General features: G+C 31.7%; 1 protein-coding gene across 1 annotated transcript; it reads right to left on the bottom strand.

Moving 5' to 3' along the window:
• Window positions 1-1,219: 1,219 nt before the first annotated feature.
• On the bottom strand, window positions 1,220-14,886 carry LOC139425941 (uncharacterized). Its single transcript, XM_071182822.2, has 2 exons — window positions 14,850-14,886; window positions 1,220-4,503 (listed from the first exon to the last, which is right to left on the bottom strand). Exon 2 carries the CDS (start codon window positions 4,495-4,497, stop codon window positions 3,988-3,990), a length of 510 nt encoding a protein of 169 aa, XP_071038923.2. The 5' UTR covers window positions 4,498-4,503; window positions 14,850-14,886; the 3' UTR covers window positions 1,220-3,987.
• Window positions 14,887-17,250: the final 2,364 nt, after the last annotated feature.

Genomic DNA, 17,250 nt, shown 5'->3' on the forward strand with positions numbered 1-17,250 from the left:
TCAATCATTCTATCTGCTGCTTGCTGTATTTATTGCAATCCACTTAAAAACGTAGATTTTATTATCTTCATTTTATTACCCAATGACAAAATGGGTATTGGTTTGGATTTCATGGCGTAGTTACTTTTCAACTAAAATAATCAAGAGTAATAGTAAACAGTGCGCATGCGTTGCTAGGTGACTGCTGATGTTTGATAATTTTTTTTTTAGAATTCTTTTTTTTTTGCTCTTAATTTTGTTATGCATTAAGTAGGTGTGTTTATTTTTGAGATATGGTAGCAGAAAGATCCCATAAATACTTCTTGAGTTGTGAATAAAAGAGAATTTCATCATTTGTACGATATTTTTGTTTTTATTGTTTTAGTTAAGAATCAGAAATTCTAACCTACGATTCAAACTGAATCATTTTCAACACTAATTCATGTGAATATTACACATAAAGAGGGTCTAAACTGATTGACACGGCCCCAAAAGTTAGAGTTGAAGCAAGAAAACAATTTGCAATCACACATTTTGTAGTGAATCGTATTTATATTATATTTTAGTATTTTATAATGTAAATATTAGTACAATACCAATATAATAACAATAGTATTAAATCCTTTTTCTACTAGTAAAATTGTGTTGCATTCAATTTGGTTAGAAATCAGCTATGGGAGCGTTCAAACTTTACCTAAGCTAGTTTTTGACTATTTTTGAATTCTCCCCTTTCTGCAAGAATAAGTAAGTTGCGAGTAACCCCCTTCCCCATGCTTATCTAAGACTATTTCGAAACCTCATTGTTTTTAGCGTTCACTTTGACTTATACTACAGTTATCTAATTTTAAGAATTGTAGAATTTAATTGAAATAAAAGAAAACTATTTTATATAAAACAAAATTTACATTTTAATTCATTTTATAAATATTTGAAACTCATTGAAGAAAGTTTTTTTTACACTTTATTTTTTCCCAGTTTTAACCTTTTTTTTTCAAATTTGGAATTTTTCTAGGAGTAATTTTAACGTGTTGCGTAAGCATTGTTCACACCCTTTTCCTCCTTTTGTCAGCGAAAACAAGCGAATCACCCCCCTCCTAGGTGCTTCTGCAATATTTGAACTCTTCCAATAATTATTTAAATGAGCTCATCACATTACTCAAAATCGTCAATGACATTTGTGGTTGAATGTAATAACAGATCTGTTTTTGTTTTTTTTAATGCATATAAAGACTACTAATTACGAGTGCACATAGTTGTTTATTTTTTCCTTCTACAATATACAAATGAACGTATGAAAATGAAAAATGACAAAAAATAATAAATACATAAATAAAACAGTAACTAATATGGTTACAATAATGTAGGATAATCATTATTCATCAATTAAATTCTTCGTCGTTTAAACTTCCATTAACATTGCAACTTTACATTATTCTGACTAGCTTTATAATATTATTTTATTGCATCAAAAAATAGCACCTTCAAGTAAATAGCAATAGCACCGACATGGGAGTGTTTAATCTCACATTTTAAACAAAGACTAGAAATATGCCGATGATCTAGTTATACATTTCACGGACGCCACTAGATCATAAAGAAAAACAAACATTAAACTAGATATAATAGGAACTATGTTTGGTATGTACTATTGTTTGGGTAACATATTTTAATTCGAAACATAATAAAAGTAATTAATCCCTAAACAAAACTTTTTTTCTTTCTTTATGAATGATTTAACATTGTTGAAGAAATTTAATTAGTATCTCAGATGCCACTCCTTACAGCATTTTCAATATATTTGGTTTTAACTGCCTAAGATCTTTTAAATAATTACATCTGTCTACGGTGGAATTAATAGAGATGGTCAATATGGTCATATTTTTCAATCTATTTCTTATTAAATTCGTCTTTAGTTATAAGAGTATTTGAGTTATAAAATAATAAAAACATTGGCACTCATTTTTTTTTTACAACAGTCAACTAAAGCATTAAAAAAAACTGATTGAAAAAATAATGTTGTTCTGCGTTATTTTATAAAATGGCAAAAATTAATATTCCAATAAAGCAGAATTTCATGGCATAAAAAAAATTGAGTTTCATATTGGCTCTTTAGGACAAAAAATTGAACTTGCTTAACAATGAATCAGCTTTAAACAACTATCGTAAAGTCAACTTACAGGCTGGTAACTAACAAGATTCAGCACTATTTAAAACCATTCCTATTACTAATAATATATTTTTTTAAAATTTCGTTGTTTTGATTTCATAGCCCAAAACCGATTCATTGTCAGGCTAATATCAAATTCTCTAAAAATAACTCAACTTTTTTACTTTTCATGCTTTTTTGTTGTTTTTCTTCCCGTAAGCCTTATCCATGTCATCAATCATGTTCAAGATTTGAGACGCAAGCGACTGCGTTTCTGCCATATCTTCATTTTTACTCATTCTGTGGGCAGGAGGGGGCGCTGGTGTCACAGGAGGGTAAATAACCAAGGGGCCTAAGTATGCCTTCAGCGGCAAAAGGACAGCAGCCGCCGCCAAAGGAGCCAATATCGCCAAGAGAGGCAGTTTTTCTTTGATCAGTTCTCCTAATGAGGGTCCGTGATGATGCGATGACCAACTGGGCTCTTTTTGCTTGATTAGAATGACGTCTGGGGTGGAGGGTTTAGCAACTGGGTTCCAAGTGTCGTAATCAGGATAACCTCCTCGATCAGGGTAACCGCCTCGGTCAGGGTAACCGCTTCTATCAGGATAACCTCTCTCCTCTGCTGGGATGTCGTCATCGCTCATGGCAAATACTATCATCGCCAACATACTAAACGTGAGGAGGAACCTTTTATCCATTGACTAGCAAGAAGATTTCCTCTAGAAAAAGAGCACAAAAGATCCAATGAGCTAATCGCCGCCATCTCCACCACTTGGCAAAAATATTAACACGGTTCAAGAGTCACTTTGATTATCAGTTTAGTTTTACTTCTATGCCATGCGAGCTCAATGCTAAGAAGTTTCTCTTGTGTTTTATCGGAGAAACACTTCTTACGGGTCATTATTGATTGGCTGATTTTGAATTCAATAAAATTACTGAGATTTGAGATCATATCTACTGATGTAAGTGTTCAGATTTAAAATTTAGTTTTTTTTAAATCAATATTGAGTCAAATTATGTGCCCTTTAAACTAAAAATCGAAATGGTAGTCTCAATTTTTGAAATCACGATTTTGACATGAACAAGGACAGAAAATACTCAAATCTTTGCCTTTAAAGGGGATGTTCTTTTATGTTTTAAAAAGTATTAATAAAATTTAGTATATTTGGTTATTTTTTTATGCCCATTACGTAAACTATTTCATCGGGGGAATCTTTTTCAGTTATAGGAATAACTCAAGCTAGGAGGGGGCACTGAAATTATTCTTGAACTAAAAGTCAGTCCAGTTATTTATTTACCTTCCGTTTCTAAAAATCAAGTATAAGATTCTGTAACAAAATTTTAGCAATGAATATGTATGAGTAAATGAGGAATGGTTATAACTAGAATGTATGACTAAAGCTTTAAAAAAATAACACTTAATCAAACTAAAACCCCGCAGTTAAAAACCTTTCAGGAGTGGTTATCCCGAGTACATCCTACAGAAGTAACTATTCTAAAATCAACCCATGAAATATACCGCACCTTACGAAAAAAAAATTATTTTTAAATATGTATATATGGCGCTTATCTGAGAGTAAATTAGAATAGAGTTTCATGCATAAGATCTAAAATAAAGCAGGATTTAATTTTAAATTTGAATACGAGGGGCATTTAAAAATGGTTCATCATTCTTATAAATTCTCAAAAGTTTATCGATACTGTTAAGATTTTTAAGACAAGCTATTTTGCATTGAAGCCAAATCTACTATCAAAACCAAACCACAATGCGCCGTTGGAATAAATATTTAGTGACCACCATTCTATATTCCGAGGAAAGGTTATATCATGTGTGTGATTTCTTCTAATATCATAAACCAAGATCATTGATATGTGTTCTCCATCTTGTCAAGGATAGTTAAAATCTGGTCGGCGACGCTCGGTTCTTCGTTCTGAAGGGTGCGAGATTTTACGTCCATCAAGTCTTCACCCCCTCTGGCAGCCATGGGCGGCATCATGGGAGGCATCATAGGTGGCATCATCATCATGGGTGGCATCATCATCATGGGGGGCATCATGGGAGGCATCATCATCGGTGGCATCATGTTCTTGTTCATCAACATCATGAAGATGCAGATGAGAGGAATGAGGAGCCCCAGAAGGGGAGTCAAGTCCTTCTTCTCTTCCGGTTTCTTCTCGGAGATTAGTAGGACTTCCGGTTTGGGTTTCCAGCCTCCTTCGTCAAAGCCTCTAGCGTTGATTTGCTGAGAGGTTCCCATCATTGGGTGGTGAGGAGGCTGCCTCGAGGCTGCGGGTGTAGTCTGGTGAACTGAGTGGGTAGCTGCCAACAGGAGGAGGGCATAGAAGCAGATCGTGCGAGTGGGCAGCACCATTTCTTTCTAGAAGAAGAAAGCAGAAAATGTCTCTGGTGAGCCGCACAAACAATCTTATAAAGATTACATCCTATTTGTAAGATTAATTTTGTTACTGATCTTTAAATGTGGATCTGACTACCCGAGAGTTACTAATCTCCTAAAAACTGTCCTTTCTTTTCGTCTCTAACTGACAAACATCTGTTCACTGCTATAGTATATCCAACTATAATTAATCTAAATTTTTAAAAAAAATAATAACTCGGCGTTTTAGAAAAATATAATAATTTTAGTTAAAAAAGTTACGGAGGTACATTTTTAGTAATGAAAAAGCAGGTTGGTATAATATTTTTAACTGTTGACGAACGCAAACAATATCGTATTTATTCAGTTTAGAAAATTGTGCTTCATAAAGTAACTATCTTTTTACAATAGAGAGATTTCGAAGTCTTACGCCACATCCTACACATAAGTTCTGTGTTTGAGTTGTTGAGGTTGTTTTGTGGTAACTGATCTGCACAAAAATTAAATACGTACGAGTGCTATATCATGTCATTTTCGTAATGCAGAACATTCCTACAATCAGATTGTATGGAAAAGAAGAGAAATATATATACATAGCATTCTTAAGCCTTCAAGGATCTCTTAAATATTAAGTAAACAACTGAAAGTTCTGTTTTGCTTTTTTTTTCTGACAAGGGGGTAGGGTTATGAGCAAAGCTTACGTAAAACACAAAAATTCCCATATTTTCAAATTTGTATTTATTTATTATTGTTTTTTTTTTTTATGAAAAAAATTCACTTGGATAAATTTTGGATTGGAATATGAGTTACATTTGGGGTGAATAAAAATTGAATAAATTTTTTTAAAATAAAATTTTATAATGTGTAAAGTTAAATCTTTTATTTGAGTTGAATCCTAACATTCTACAAGTCAAAATTCAAGGAAAAAACGAGGGGTGTTTCAATTTTCTTACGGTTTCTTATGCTTGTGAAAAGGAGGGTAAGGGAATAAAAAATTTGTAAAATCATGCTTAATTAATACTTGAATGGCCTCTTGGACTGTAATAGAAGGGTCACAGGTTTGACATGGAGGTGATATACTTATGTATGATCAACAAAGTGAAATTTATAACCTTTTTGTATTTTTCTATTTAATTTTAATGAAATCAAAGAAAAAAATATAGTTCACAATTTGGGGAATATCTTTCCTCCCCAATATTTATTACAATATTTTATTACAGGGTACTAGTTTACCCTACCAGAGGAAATGAGGAAATTCGAGATTAATGCGCACTGTATCACTACATATCTCACCTAAATATTAATAATCATGACAATATAAAGCCATACTTATCTATATTTATAACCAGCGTTTATTTATTTATATTATAACACGCCATCCAACCATGGCTTATCTCTGTTATCAAAGCTCTATTTTGTCACAGTCATGACAGTAATGCCACTTTATTTTCACTCCAGTCAGGTAACCCTCTCTTAAAACCTTTACTCCAAAACCAACGAGAGCTCAGCCTCAACAATTTTAACCTACACATAGATGTCGGCTGTCAGGTTCGAACTCACGACCCCCAGCTGTCTTGCCTTAACAGACTGTGCCACATCAGCGTTGAACAGCCTATCCATTTTGGGATTTTGAACCATTAATATTCAACTCTGTATCTCAGTAATTTTGAAAAAACTAACCAGCATCTGCGTTTCAAGGTGAGGGAAACCTCCAACGGTTAGCTCGGCGGCAAGTCTAACCCATGATCTGTCTATCACTGAAAATGTTTTACCCAAAACTGTGGTCGATGCGAGCAGGGAACAGAATTCGTATCTACCAGCCATCGTGAGATTCGAACCTGGGTCACTTTAGAAGACGAGGACCCTATCCCCTAAGTCAGGGGTGGCGAACCTTTATGCACCAGCGTGCCATTTTTTCTAAAAAAATTGTTTAATGAGGCCATAGACGTGCCGTCAATTAATTTTGACTTCGTGATTATTGGGAAAATACTATCAGCTCAAAACTCTTTATTTACTATGAAAAATATTACATTTTGCAATGTCTCAGTTACATGCGTAATTCAACTTAAAGTAACATCAGTGTGACTTCTGTTGTTGCAGATTAGATGACAAATAATTTATATTAGGTTGTAAGATGTTAGCTCAAGCATTACTGTAAATTTTTTGCTAGTTATTTATTGTTAGCTTTTTTTTATGCTTATTAATTGTTTTTTGGCATTAATTGTTAATGATTTGGTTAAATTTTTTTTATTTTGTTAGTTTGTTCATTGTGAATATTAATTTAATTGTTAATATGCTTCATAGTGAACTTTGTGATGGGTGGCGTGCTCAAAATATTGCGTCGCGTGCCATTTAGGGAACGCGTGACATTGGTTCGCCATCCCTGTTCTTAGCCATATCGACTCCTACATAAATCAGTAAAACGTAAAGAGAACATTACTATAATTTTTCTTCCGTTCCTTTATTAAAGGTTGTACCATAAATGAATAACATTGAAAATACGAGCCCAAGCGAAATATGTCCTATAACATGCCTGTTCTAAATTAACAGCTTAGTTTATTTTTTTATTTGTAAGGAGAGCTATTTAAATCTATAATTTTGTTTAAATAAATTTTGTTGATTTAAATTTTTTGTTACCGGTTTTTGATAAAAAATAATGTATGCTTTAGGCATATAATATATGCATACATAATTCTACAATTCTTAGAGGCAAGTAGTCTGACAAGGGGAGAAGGAGAGAATGTTCCAGTATTAATTATCTATAGACGTATATTTAAATAACAAAATATAGAATTTGGTCGAAATCGGTCGAATAGTTCTTGAGAAATCAGATTGTAAACTATGCGGCTTTTAAGAATTGAAAAACTCTGAAATTATGCATCCGATTTCTTGAAAGTTTTTTTCTTCTTTTAAAATCACACACCTTAAAATGATTTTGAAATGAAAATTTGGAAACCTTACAACTAAAAACATTTTTGACTATTAAAAACGGATAAGCGTTGACACAAATTAATTTTAACCCTATATAAGCCCATTGAGTTAATATCAAAGGTAAGAACTAGAAAAAAGATGGCACAAACGCAAAACTTGCACAAATAAATAAATAAAATAAAATGAATCTAAATTAAATCAATTTATCCTTCTGGGACCAAGGCTTTAAATAATGGCAGAAAATGCTATTTTTACTTAGAAATATGTAGCTCAGAAGAAAATTAATTTTAAAAAGGCAATAAAAACATTTTTAAAAAAATTATTGATAATTAAATTTAATTCAATATTTTAATTATCTTTTATTATTAAATAAAAATATAAAATTTAAATTTTTATAATTTTTTACATCTTGTAGGCTATATTTGAGAAAAGCTTGACATTTCAATCATGAAACTAAATCTACATAATATAATTTGTTCAAAAGGTTACTTAAATAAAATATTTTTCCATTGCCATTAAAAATTCTGAATAACGAGAGTAAAATCGTTTTGTAAAAATTATTTTTATAAATGATATCCAAAATGTTTGGGTCTCAGAAGGTTATATTTAATTTGGTCTTATCATTTTTTTCAGCTTTGCACGCCTAATATATCAAGCATAATGTTAGAATAAATTTTAATTACACCTTTTTTTAGCAATAATTTTTTAAAAATAATCAAAATTTTTAAGGAATGTTGTTAAAATGCTTTCAAAAATATGTGTTTATATTAATTATTAAAATACATTGAAATACAGTCAACCCCCGCTATAGTGAACAAAATGTTTGCTCCCGTGCCTTGCTACACGCGTATAACGTAATTTTTTGTGGATATAGTGAACCAAAAAAAGAGAGGAAGTTGGATATTATTAACTTTTTTCTGTCTTCGACTGATTTATTTTCTTCATATTTTTGTAATAATTTTGAAATTTATACTTAAAAATAAATACATATACCAATTTTTAAAACCATTTATAGCATAGAATGTAGCGATAAGCTTTTTTTGTGTTATTATTGAATTACTTCAGCTTTCAAAGAAGTCGAACTCTTTCAGTATCTGGACAAATGCTTCAAGTCAAAGCCGATGAATTTGCTAAGCGATTTGGTGAGACTATACTTTTAGGTGTTCAAATGACTGATTACACAGATTTAAAAAGCGAAATAGCTTAAATTCAAGAAAAATTATCGGAGAAGTGTTTCCATATCTGATGGTGAGGATTACTCATCAGCTAAAGATTACAAATGTTTTTTTTTGTACACAAGACGAAGAGTAATAAAAAGTCAAATTAACACATTTTTGTTACTACGTATTATTTTTCAGTCATTTTTGCATTTCATTTTATTGGTCATAAAATAATGTATAATAAAAGGGAGCCATAAGTTAAAATTGTTTGCGGAACGGATATAGTGAAGTCCCGGTTATAGTGAACCGAAATTTCGGTCCCTTGAAGGTTCACTGTAGCGAGGTTTGACTGTATCTTATTAAGAAATCTTTTTTGAAAAATCTAACATAAGATAGCTTCACTCGAAAACGTTAAGCTTTCTGCCTACGCACATATAAGTAAATATTAAAAATAAAAGGAAAGTTCATTTTTAAGAATGAAAAAAATATTGAAACTTACAAATAGCGATCCATTTCGGTTCTCGTATTAAGCCGTTGAGGAATTAAAAACGAAGAAAATCTTTCGCGGTACACAGAAAAAAAAATTACTCATCCCCATAAAAAGGTTTTTGTTGACCTTCTACACATCGAATATATCACGCAAAAACATTTTATGTGCGTGATGTAAAAATCACTGAGCATTGAAGAGCATCAGGGAAACCTCAAAAGAACAAAAATGTATTTCCTCTAACGTATTTTTTTGTTCATGGATGGTGTTTTCTACACTAAGGTGCACTGAAAGCTCTTTACTGCCTATACTTCCGGGTGACTGTTTCCGGTGTATTTTGAAGCCATTTGGCCTATAACGTGATCATTGTTTTGAGACTGTCTTGAGTAGTATTTCTTGTGTAAGTGTAACTGCTACCTAATTTATTAGTTGTGTTTAAAAATGAATCGTAATAAGAATTGTCATAAGAATCGTCATAAGAACTGTCATTTGAAAAAAAGAATCCTAATAAGAATTGTCATTTAAAAAAAGAATCCTAATAAGAATTGTCATTTGAAAAAAAGAATCGTAATAAGAATTGTCATTCGAAAAAAAGAATTATAAAACACCTTGTCAACAATATACTAATTTGAAGCTAAATGATAATTTGTAAAATTAACTTAACCTCGATGATTGAACAATATGCTAACACTAACATATGGTGGTATATACTAACACTGACGTATGATTTTAATAGTTGTAGTGGAGTTGCGCCACAATACTCCCCCACCAGAAATTTATCAGGGGTGGAATTTGATGAACGAATACCACTAGTTGCCGTAGTTGCGAAAGACCGGGAGAGTTATGTTAAGTTCACTGGATTTTGAGCGCTTGTGAGAGCTGTATTAAGCTCACGGTTGTGTGTGTGGTTTCTCATGTGTTGATATTAGCAGTCGACTGTGAGCAGGATCTCGTTGTGTGTAAATGAAACCGAGAAGCAACAGCGCGAGGCGGACAATAATGCATTTTTAGTTGTGCTGGTTAAGACTGCTAATTCCATATGAGGCGCTCCTTGGATTTTAGCCAGCGAAGTTGTTTCATTTTACAGCACCGAGAAACATTAAATTATTTCTATTTTATTTATTGTGGTGTATTTCATTTGGGTATGAACCTTTTTCCATTGATGGGAGGTTAATCGGGAGACGTCAACTAGGACCACCCCTATACAGCGCATGCAATCGTATTTTATTTTGAAGCCGAATACAATAAGTTAAAATCACTGAATCAAAACAATCCAAAATATGAACAATCAACGTAATCCCCGCCTCAATGGGCCGCGATAAAAATTATCAAACGTTGACCGGCTCGCGGTGATTAAAAGGTTAGGGAGTTCAGGGAATTCTAAATAAGGTAAGTTGATATTTCTTACGCCGCATATTATTGTACATAATAGGCATTGCCATTTTCAAATTACTTAATTATTCATTATTAAAATGGGTCTTTCTTTAGATTTTTCATTTCCGCACACTTTTCGACTAGATCAACATCAACACCATAATCATAAAGTTATAGAGGCATAAAAAATCTGGCTAAAATAAGCATTTATAAAAAACAGTGTGACAAGAACAGATTTTGAAACTTTTTTGGAGCTTATTGTTTTCCAGACTCTAATCCATGATCCGTCTACCACCGAGGGTATTTTTACGCCAGCACTGTGGTCGGTGCGAGCCGGGTGATGAAGTCGTATCGACCAGCCATCGCTGGGATTTGAACCCGGTGACACCTCATTGGAAGGCGAACGTTCTATCCCCTAAGCAACCTCGGCAGATATAATATCTGTATGGTTAAATTAACGTGGAATGAAATTCTACCATTCTTGCTGCAATCATTTGTTGTGCTTTTATGCATTAATTTGAAAGCCTCTACTTTTCCTTGTATTTTCTTTACTTAATGCCTTCAAGAAATACAATGTGTGTTTTCGGGAACAAAAAAAATCAGTTGGTATAGCAACAGGTGTTATATCAGATGACAATTTCAAATTTTAGTTTTTATTTGTCTGCTTTTCAGATGAATGTATTTTAGACTATAATTGCCAAGGCTAAGAATTCCCCTACGTATAAACTTTTTAGTCCCTACCATCGATTGTTTTTTCATAGACGCTATTTTTTAATATCCGTCCCCATTAAACCATTCCTCCCGAGTCTTGGTGGCGCAGGGGATAGAGCGTTCGCCTTCCAATGAGGTGAACCGGGTTTGAATCCCAGCAATAGTTGTCTGTTACGAATTCCGCACTCCGCTCGCACCTTCCGCAGTGCTAATGTGAAAACTCCTCAGTGGTAAACGGATCATGGATTAGAGTCCCCTTGCAGTCAGGCTAACTGTGGGAGGTTCTCGTGGTCTTCCTCACCATGTAACGCAAATGAGGGTTAGTTCCATCAAGAAGTGCTCCACGAAGGCAAAATTTCTCTCAATACTTGATCCAGGAGTTCCCTTGTCTTCTGGATTCGGTTGAAAATAACAAGGCTACGGAGTTGAACATTAGTAGTTGTAAACCCAAAAATTGGGTCGGCTGTTCAACGACGGTTATAAAATAAAATAAAAACCATTCATTCAAATACGGCAACCTACGTTCACGTATTAGAATTATTTTCTCAAATTGCTCAAATATATTTTTTTTAAATCTTTAACGATATTTTTATACCCTTACGATATAACGACCTGACGTTTTTACATCACCTCCGTAATTAACGTCACAACCACGTTTTAAAATCACACCCACAGCAGGGAAGAAAATCAATAAATAAGTAAGTAGAAGATTTACTTTTTATCGCGTATGCGACATCCTTGTTTTTAGTGTATTTGTGTAGATTTTACGCACATAGTATTTTGTTTTTAAAATGCTGCCATTTTTGTAATTTGTAAAAGTTTTTAAAAATCTTACGTGAAACATAGGCAGTTTTCTATGGATTAAATCGATTAAAAGAAATCCAACTGACTGTACTTCAGAATTAACTTATATAAAAACGCTTATGTCAAAATGTTCATAAACATAAATCTCAACTTAATATGCTCAAATTCACAAAGAAAAACTCACACGATGAGTTCAATACTATAATCAAGTTCTCAGGATAGCAAAGAATATATTATGAAAACCCTAAAAATACGATTTATTATGAAACTAATGCTTGCTTTTATTTTTTTTAATAAAAAAAATATTTTAAAATCCAAAATATATAAAATACTGTCAAAATAGTACAGTTAAAAAAACTGAAGAAACTTTAAAAAAAAAAAAAAGTGACCCTCTAAAAATAGATACTCAAAATTCGCGAAATTTTCTTCGTTTCTGAGATGTTTTGAGGTAAATAATTCGCGCCAAATTGAGAAATTGTTCTGAAGTTTCTTGAAAAGCTGATTAAAACAATAGATAAGAAAACAGCAAATTCCGAGTCTGCAATCACTTCACCACTCGGTGTAATTAATTATAGAATCCAAAAAAGGAGAGGGTTTCGTCAAATATTAAAGAGTTTGTTTTTCGTCAAAAATCACGTGATATGCGTTAACCCATTAGCGTTCAACTTTTCTCCCTTAAGGGCTTAAAGATGCTCCATTGAATCATTTTTATCCTATCTTAGTTTTGGCATTTTATATCTCCGTTACATCCAAATTTTATTTATTTAAAAAAAGAGTATGTATCATGCATTCAATAAAATTTATTTTAAATAATATTAAATGCATCATATTTTTCTTTTATAATATAATATTAATATCATTTAAAATATAAATTCCTAAATAAAAATGTATAATATACAACATATTTTTCGTAAAAAAATATTATGCAATAATATTTTTAGAACAATTATTACCTAAAATATATTTCTTAGATTCATTTTAATTTTTCAGATTTTCCAGTTTTAATAACAGATTTAAGAAGTGTTTTTATTCTTATACTTCCAAGAATAAAAATTCTACTATTACTCCAAGAAGAAAAAAGTTTTGGAAGAAAAAAGTTTAAACCAAGAAGAAAAAGTTTTTTTTTGTATTTCAAGTAACAACAAACAATCAAATAAAAAAATTCCGGCAGGTTCATTTAGCGACAAATGGGCCCCAATTGTAACTCAATTACCGCTTAAAAATGCTACACAATTAAACAAGGTTCGCTTTACGAGCGCTGTACACTAATACGAAATTATCAGCTTAGAAAGTAGTATTAAATGTTCTAATAACATGTCGAATATATACGTAGACTTATTTTCGATTATTAATCTTAGTTATTTTTAGAGTTATTCAATTAAAAATGGATTATTTAATTTAAAATCAAGACGTCAAGTTAATTTTAAAAAAAAGCAAAATTATAAGTTGTCAAACTACCATTCACTTCCTTTGTATGTAGACTAAATTTATGCGTTAGCATTACTTTATTTATAAAAGAATAATTGCTATGAAGTCATAATTCACGAAAAAGTCAGTTGTTTAGATCATGAATACTATACAATTTTGTGTGGTCTGCTACCCTTACTTACTGGATTTATGAGATTTATTTCTAGAGCTGTTATAGCAGTAAATAGTTTTTCTTTTAACACTGATGTTAACTCAAGAGATCTAGTTCTAGGGCTGTTATATCAGGGAATAGAAATTTAACACACAGTGGTTTACTTAAATCTACTAGATTTACCTGTTATACCAGTGAGGAGAATTTTATTAATATAAAAAAAATATATAGTTGAGACAGCGTATGAAATGCGCATTTGAATAGTGGTCCAACTCAATCTTTGTTCATTTTAGAAAACAAATACTTCTGGTTTTCCTATCTTTTGTCAGATTCATTCGTATTCATCCGTGATTAGACTTAAAGCAGTGTTACCGTGAAGCTACTCACATACACGATAAATTGAAAATGTCCTTTTTATTTCGTCTGAACAATCTAGGAAATATAATCTTACATTTTTAGTGATAAAATGTCCACACCGAGTTATTACCGAGTTTCTCGGGTTATTAAAAAAATGCTTGAGAATTATCGTCTGCTTAATTTTTAACTTTGATCTAGTTCATAAAATTAAGTTGCCATTTAACAGTTTTGTTTAGCTTTTTTGAGATCATTCGTTCTTTTTTGTGAGGAAAAAACAAAAATGGCTTTGAGTTTATACTAATTTATTTTTGAGCATTATTATATTTATATTTACGTCATTTTTTATCTTTCAGTGTTTAGAGTTTTATTGATGAAGCTAGGAATTAAAAATTTCTGTAAAGAGAACAAAGAAATAACCATTTTGTGTGTTATAAGTTGTTTATGAAATAATTAAGAACACTTACACTCTTGACTAATTCTGATTCGAAGCACAAAGTTGAATAATTCCTCTCTAAAATATATCTAAATCAAAATTATAAATTAAAAGAACGTAGCGGAGACCAAAGAAAAAAAAGTTTCATTAGCTGATTCTTTTACTATATAAGGATTTGTATTTATTTATTTTTTTTGTATTACTGGCAATTCAAAATACATTTTGCTGATATAAAGTTTTTATGTATTATTTTCAAATAATTTTGTTTGCTGGGTAAAACTGAATTTTTTCAATAATTCAATGTCTTGAAGATCGCAGCCAAATTTATGAAGATAGTCTATAAACTCTACGACCGGGATGAACTGCAATCTTAAGAGTTGTTAAAGGTAACATCTGCAAAAGTCGATAGACGAAAACATTTATGGTTAAAATAATAATGAGATGGAGTTGAACCACTATTCTTATAAAGCTTTACTATAACAGAGAGTTAAAAGCAGTTATGAGAGGGCTTACCTGTGATGTGGGTTGTTTGGTAAAAGGTGATAGTTTGTGTGATGGTATGGGTATGTGGACACTCTTTATATAAACCGAGAGGTCATGTCTTTTTGACGTTCACCGAGACGGCGATCAGAGACAGAGAAAAGAAAGGAAGTCCTTTATTCCATACTTTCTTTTGAAATACAGTCACGAAACATAAGAAGATCCTTCAACTTCCGCACCAGACACCTCCAAAAGAAATCAATGATGTTAAAACCACATTCTGATGATTTATAACATATCAGTTGTTCTACAGATTTGCCAAACAATTGTCTCAAATTAAATCTAAAAACTATCCTGCAGCACTCATTCAAAGGGAAAAGAAGAACTTGTCTGGAACAACGTTTCTGTACGATTAATTTAACATTATATATAATTCATTTATTTATTACATATCAGTTGTTCTACAAATTTTTTAAGCAATTGCCTCAAATTAAATCTGAAACCACTAATTTAAAGTGAAAAGAAGAGCTCGCCTGGAACAATGTTTCTGTACGATTCATTTAACATTATGTATAATTCATTTATTTATTACATAACAGTTGTTCTACAGATTTGCCAAACAATTGTCTCAAATTAAATCTGAAAGCATTCATTTCAAGTGCAAAGAAGAGCTCGTTTGGAACAATGTTTCTGTACGATTCATTTAAAATTATATATAATTCATTTATTTATTACATAACAGTTGTTCAACAGATTTACTAAATAATTGTCTCAAATTGAATCTGAAAGTACTCATTAAAAGTGAAAAGAAGAGTTCGTCTTAAACAATGTTTCTGTACGATTCATTTAACTTTATATATAATTCATTTATTTATCAGTTGTACTACAGATTTGCTAAACAATTGTCTCAAATTAAATCTGAAAGCACTCCAGTAAAAAATCCAGTCACTACAATCAAAACTGTAGTTAATCATCAATTATTTAACTATAATACAAAGAATCAAGCAGTCTAAAATATTATTACAATTGAGAAAATAAATTAAATACAATTTATTTCTTTTCAACTAGCTTAAATACAGGTTATACGCACGCTGTGGGAAAAAAACGAATCAATAAATCAGTATTGGAGAACGCTAAAAAATTATAACCGGAAGGCAAATACCGACGCAAACAATAAAACTAAAATAATTCCAATGCTTTTTTTCCTTATTATTATTCATTAGTGTTTATTGCCTTTCCTGTTGGCTTTACGTTATGAGATTAATCAAAACGCGTATTTAGTAATTTATCTCATCAAAATAAAGATTCACTGTTTTCAGTATCATCTGGCATAATGCTGTTGCTTGAGACAACTCATATTTAAGATCCATCACAAACAAGCAACTTTCTCCAGTACTTGTATCTTAGAGGGGCTATCTATTTTCGTAGTATCTGTCATAAAAATGCACATTATTGGTGCAGCTTCAATAGGCACAAAATTTACTCATAACATACTTTGTATCTATAGACAAAAGTATATTTGGTATCCTTTATAAGAATATATTTGGTATTGGTACCTATTGGAACTGCACCAATTACCAAAATTCCAGTAGTGCCTATTATCAAAATGAAGCATTATTGGTGTCAATAATAAAATGTCAACTTTTTACGGTTTCCCATAACGAATAAGTACATTTTCTCCATTAATTTTGATTTTTAGTACATATAATCAAAATTAATTAAGCACCATTGACGTCAATAATAGTTTGACGTGTTTTTACGTTCTCTTAAAAGAATTAATTCGTATAAGTACATTTTCTCAATTAATTTTGCTTTTCAGAACAAAACTTAATTTTTTACCGCTGATTTTAAATTATTTAGTTTCATAGTGACACGTTTTAGAAGCATAATTATACAAAAAATAAACACGTTGTCTCAGATAATTTTTGAATTATTAAATTGGTGATTTAGTCTACCTATGCCACCACGATCACCAGGGCCCTACTTAGCCTAATTGGGGCCCGGGCAAAAACTTCTTTGGGGGCTCCCCTTTGCTTCACTACTTCAGTAATGAAGAATTGATGCGTTGATGGAGGTATTTAAACTTTTCACCTCATTCTACATGTGTAACAAGAAAATTGACCAGAACATAAAATAGCTGTAATAGCTCTTATGTGGGACCCGTGGCAACTGCCCCGAATGCCCCTGCCTTTGTCAGGCTCTGACGATCACGTTGATTATTCAGATAACCTGGAATAGCTTTAGGAATAGGAAGTGAAAAATAATTAAGTACTACAGAACGCGCAGTAAATTAATGTTTTTCATTCATTTCATCTAGAAGTTAGCCAACATCGCTGATGTTACCCTTAAAATATTTGACAAAACTGAAACGTTCATAATTTCATTTAAAACAAATCTGTCAGCTAAGCGAATGAGAAATCCGGTTTTTTAAAGA

This window comes from Parasteatoda tepidariorum, chromosome 4, assembly GCF_982258835.1.
Source record: "Parasteatoda tepidariorum strain Cologne lab strain chromosome 4, Ptep-v5.0, whole genome shotgun sequence".
NCBI lineage: Eukaryota > Metazoa > Arthropoda > Arachnida > Araneae > Theridiidae > Parasteatoda > Parasteatoda tepidariorum.

Excerpts from the sequence above, each read along its gene's own strand:
- LOC139425941 (XM_071182822.2), bottom strand. The coding sequence starts at position 4,497 with ATGGTGCTGCCCACTCGCACGATCTGCTTCTATGCCCTCCTCCTGTTG.